This window comes from Simochromis diagramma, unplaced genomic scaffold (genome assembly GCF_900408965.1).
Source record: "Simochromis diagramma unplaced genomic scaffold, fSimDia1.1 OVJJ01000308.1, whole genome shotgun sequence".
NCBI lineage: Eukaryota > Metazoa > Chordata > Actinopteri > Cichliformes > Cichlidae > Simochromis > Simochromis diagramma.
The window spans coordinates 4,300,345-4,305,295 of NW_024386785.1; the positions used below are offsets into that span (position 1 = coordinate 4,300,345).

Consider the following 4,951-nt stretch of genomic DNA (forward strand, 5'->3'; position numbering starts at 1 on the left):
AAACACCAGCTACTGGTAGACCGAGCAGTCAGCCAAGACTGCAGGACCAGACTGACCAACCTGTGCACTGCCTGGATTGATTACAAGAAGGCCTATGACTCCATGCCCCACAGCTGGATCCTGGAATGGAACTATACAAATCAACAGGACCCTGAGAGCCTTCATCGGGAACTCAATGGGGATGTGGCGTACAACACTGGAGGCCAACTTCAAGCCCATAGCACAAGTCACCATCAAGTCTGGGATCTACCAAGGAGATGCTCTGTCCCCACTGCTGTTCTGCATAGGCCTGAACCCCCTCAGTGAGATCATTAACAAGACTGGCTACGTTCAAGAGTGGATTTTTGTTTATGTATATATCAGTGCTGTCAATAAGAAAAGTAAATAATTAATATCACAATTTTCTGCAATTAATCATGATTAATCAATTACTTGATCAGTAACTTGGTTGCAATTTTTCTTTCAACGTTATATTTAAGCTTGTAACAGACATTTATGCAATATAATGAAGTAAATGGAGAATAAACACAAAGAATGTTAAATGCTTAAATTCAAAGAGAATTTGAGTAGTTTTCTTTGAGCACAGGTTCTCTCCTGTGAAATACAACTTTTTAAAAACCTATATACTAATATTATACCGTGTTGGGCTGCTGGATCAGTGAATTGTGGTCTGAGAAGGACGAAACCTGCAGCTTCAGAATCCGTGAGATGTCCGTGTACATGCTGCCAGGTGAATGATCCGCACTTTGTGTTTACATCTTTTTGGAGAATTGTTGCTGTTTTAGCTGTTTGGCAATTGTGAGCAAAATATATTTTATATCAAAATCATTTCAGGATTTAATGAATTGATATCACGTTATTCAAACTAAAATCAATTTGAATCAGAAAATCGATGTTTTAAAAAACCCACCCGAAGTCCCATTGATCTTGTTCAAATCTGGGCATTTCATATTGCCAATATTATTATATAATGCTATATATACACACTTTCATTGCTTTATCTGTCTATTAGCACTGTGCTTATATGTAAAACCAGGCATCAGCAATTAAAACACATTTAGTGCACTACAAATCCTTTGATGAATACGAGGCTTTAATAGTTTTACTGAAGCTCAGTGAGGTACATAAAAATCCAGCATTTTGATAATACAAAACAAACATTTTCACATTGGTACTGACCAGAAATATTCTGAAATGACTATGATATTATCAAGTTACTGCATATTACATGATGCATGTAAATAATAAAATGTGATATTCAGATGCACATTGAACAAAAAAGGATTCAGGTTGCTTTGAAACGAGCAACACTGCCACAAAATTCATGAAGTTTGATCTCATGTAAACAAACATGTCATTGACATATAGGTAAGTTCAAAAAACTATGACTTGGTCGCATTTTACATGCACACTCATATATAACCTGATAAACAGTATTTCCTAGTTACAGATAAATACATTCAATATAGGCACAGCCAGTAACTAAAAGCAGGTTGTTACGGCACATTCAGCACAGCCTGGCGTCCGGCCGTCATTCCTTCGCGACACAGGTGCATCCGACCGCCAGATCGAACGGACAGCTGCAATACCCATGCTCGCCTATGCTCTCGTACACCTGAATCTGTACGAAGATTGGTCTGGCCACCATGTTCTCCACACTGCAAGGCATGCATTTGGCCTCCTTGATCGTCTGTGGTTCTCGGCCTGCTTTAGAGTTGTTTCTGAAACACAGGAAAACAAAGTCCACGGATAAACGGAAGTGTTCAGGTGTGACAGTGTCAGACATTAAGATCTGCTCACGCTGGACTCAAAAGCCTGTGAATTTTAGCTCTAACACATGTGCTTGTCCCAGCACTGTGTCCAACCTTTCCTCTGCTAAAATCAATGTTGAAATCCAGTTTTTATGGCTGGGTGGCATAAAGTCTGCAGCAAGATTGGACTGACAGGGCATTACCCAGTAATCCTCCATGACTTCCTGCTCATTTGTGACGGTAATGAGATCATAATTTACAAAATGAACATTGTGTTTTATTCAGTAAGACCTGAAACCAGCGACTGAGACCATGAAGTCATGAGGACAGCTTAGAGTGGCCCCCACTGAAAGTGCATCCTTACACTCCTGAAGCACCAGTCGTATATATACAGCTGTGTTTGTATGATCAATGAAGCCTAAATCTTTCTTCTTTCCTGGCTTTAAGTAAGTAAACTCACTGTAGTTTCCAGGGCGCGACTGAAGAATTATGGAGGTCGGACACATGAGTGAAGTACTGCCTGTGATAGTGCTGAGCATAGTTGCAGTTCTGAGGACAAACCGGGCTGCTGAACGCTGTCCCCATCAGTCCCAGGAAGAGCTGGAAAGACAAACACACATTTTGACACAATGACACCGATCAGAGGCTTTGACTGATCTGTCTCCAACGTCCCTCCAAAAGAAGCTCAATGAAAGGGTTTGTGTAGTTTGTGTAGTAATGAGCTGTGCAGTCCAAAGCTGTTTCCAGGCTGTCACTGTGAGGTGAAGTCAGAGCGTACAAAGCATCTGCACACCTGTTCTCCAGGTGACGGCTCGTACTCACCAGAATAGCGCTGGAGTTCATGCTGAAGCTGCTGAGCTGGAATGCGTCTCCTCCTGTTCACCTGTGTAAACTCTCTGCTGGCACACAGCTGCTGGTGTCTCCCTGTCTGAGCACACCTGTTTTATCCTGTCACTCGCTGATGAAAGCTCATTTGCATTGTGTGGGGGAGGTGGCGGAGCCGTGTCAGCGGGATGTCATCATCGCGCGTACACATCAGTCAGCGAGTGTGTACGTGGTTGAAGTTTGTTTTGTGTCGGGGGCTAAATTTAGTCTGAACCTGCAGGCTTTCCCATGTGGAAAAGAAATAGTAAAAACTTATATGTGATTACTCATGAAAGTGGCCACTTTCTCATTACTTTCATACATTGTTTTAGTAAGTATCCAAAACATACAAGTTTCATTATATAATTTTTCAAGGGATCTTATATCTGTTTTCACTCTTATATGCTTTTCATACAAGTTTGACACAAGACAGATACAAACTTTATAAGATTTATATATATCTTTTCCATATGGGTTCAGTCAGCTTTAAGCTTCATTGTTCCCGAGGGAAACTTTCAAGTTTCAAAGCAAAGAGAGAAAATCAAAGGTGAAAACATAACATGATATTTCAAAAGGTAAAAAGGCTGTAACAGAATTAAACACACATTTAATTATTTCATGTAATTGAGCTCTTTTAGATATGTTATCATATCCTGTAGTTGGCTTTTGACTTCCTGACCTGCTGATCAGTTTGAAGTTATCCTGGATTATTGAGCACTTTCAGACTTCTTCTCTGGTTTTCAGGCTCTTATTTTGTCAAGTCAGCCTTTGGGATGATCAGTCAGAATAAATACTGACATTTATCACGGCTTAAGGGAAACGACATTTGACCTGATGTAGCTACAACTGATACGACCTGCGTTTGGTTTCATGTCCAAACTGAGCGTCAGTGTTCAAATGTCTCGTTATCCAGTCATTTCCCTCGAGGTTCAAAATTCCCAGGCTTGGGACACCGTGACAGGGATTTCCTCGTCTTCTGCTACATCACCAAAGCGCAGCTTCCCTGGAATTTGACCCGGCCTGACACCCACACACCGATAGAAGTCCTGATGCAAGTGTGGGTTGGAACAAGTAGGAACAAGCCTGCTGCTTACTATCACTACTTTCACAACACCTGAAGCGCTCACCTAATGAAATTCCAAACAGGCAAAGCTATAAATAGAAATCTTGGAGGGCATGCAGATACAGGCTTTGGAGTCAAGCAGCTTTGGATTCAGGAAATGTGCGTGTTCATGAACAAAGCTGCACACGCTCAGTTTCATCACTATCCCACACACCTTACAGTGAGAGCAACAGTTTTCTGTGAATGAACTTTATAGTGCAGATTAACTTGAATCCCCAGTTTAACTGGGATTGTCTTTTTTTTGTTGCCTGTCCCGTTTGGTTCTTTAGCCGTCAGAATTGTTGTCTGAAGACCAACAAGGAGACCCAATGGATTTACTTTGCCAAGTGGACCATCACGGCCTTGCCGTATTGGTCCATTTGATCGACCTTTGTTGTTATTATTTATTTTATTTTCAGTTGTTACAGACGGGACAGACATGAGTGAGGGATAGGAAAGGGAGAGAGAAAGATGAAGGAAAAGAAAAACAGAGCAACATACTAAACACAACACCATCACGTTAATCTAGCTAAGTGTAAACAGCAGTAAATACTAAATACTGAATGTTGTTGTGTAGCAAGCAGGACCGACAGCGCACAATGTGCTTGTGTAGTTTATGTCTATGAACAGTGAACACCCGAGTGCACACCTGTGTGGATCAGCGCGCTTGTATTCAAAAGGTTTCCACATGTAACGGTCTGCTAGAGGATGTAGAGAGCCATAGCCCCGTCCCCCAGGGCATGAAGCAGGCACGGTCCAGGCTCCAGACATCCAGAGGCCCCAGAATACGAGGACACAAGGAGGACCACCAGGGGGGCATCAGTGCCACCCTCCTGGGAAGAGCTGAGGAGAGCCCCAGATGAGGGGTCACCCAGCAGCCACGGAGCAGAAGCCAGAGGGGGCTGCACTGGTGCGTCCGCCGGCTCTGCCGGCAGCCAGCTGTGCCAGAGTGAACCGAGCCGCAGGCCCAGAGGCCCGAGGGCCCCCCACGCTCCGGAAGAGGCCTGATCAAGCAACAGGCACCAGGCCCCGCCAAGTAGTCACCGGGAGTGAGCTGGTACATACCTGAGCGCCCAGCCCCGGACACCAAGAACCACCAACGCACCGACCCCTGAGGGCATCAGTCACCGGCAGGGAGTGTGGTGAGGGGAGATAGGCCTTGGAGGGCCTGGGAGTTCCCAGAGAGGTGGAGTCTAAGACCCGACCTGACATATAGACACAGACAAACAGGCAC

At 43.9% G+C, this 4,951-nt stretch overlaps 1 protein-coding gene across 1 annotated transcript; it reads right to left on the minus strand.

The window, feature by feature from the left end:
- Positions 1 to 992: 992 nt before the first annotated feature.
- Positions 993 to 2,936, minus strand: LOC120728114 (interleukin-17A-like). Its single transcript, XM_040022850.1, has 3 exons — positions 2,574 to 2,936; positions 2,212 to 2,351; positions 993 to 1,721 (listed from the first exon to the last, which is right to left on the minus strand). Exons 1-3 carry the CDS (start codon positions 2,592 to 2,594, stop codon positions 1,532 to 1,534), a joined length of 351 nt encoding a protein of 116 aa, XP_039878784.1. The 5' UTR covers positions 2,595 to 2,936; the 3' UTR covers positions 993 to 1,531.
- Between the last annotated feature and the right edge of the window lie 2,015 nt (positions 2,937 to 4,951).

What these genes read in the sequence shown, in the direction of transcription:
- LOC120728114 (XM_040022850.1), bottom strand. Translation starts at nt 2,594, where the DNA reads ATGAACTCCAGCGCTATTCTG. An exon ending in TGAACTCCAGCGCTATTCTG is followed by an intron (nt 2,352 to 2,573) that starts GTGAGTACGAGC and finishes TTGTCTTTCCAG; the next exon opens with CTCTTCCTGGGACTGATGGG. An exon ending in GTCGCGCCCTGGAAACTACA is followed by an intron (nt 1,722 to 2,211) that starts GTGAGTTTACTT and finishes CCTGTGTTTCAG; the next exon opens with AAACAACTCTAAAGCAGGCC.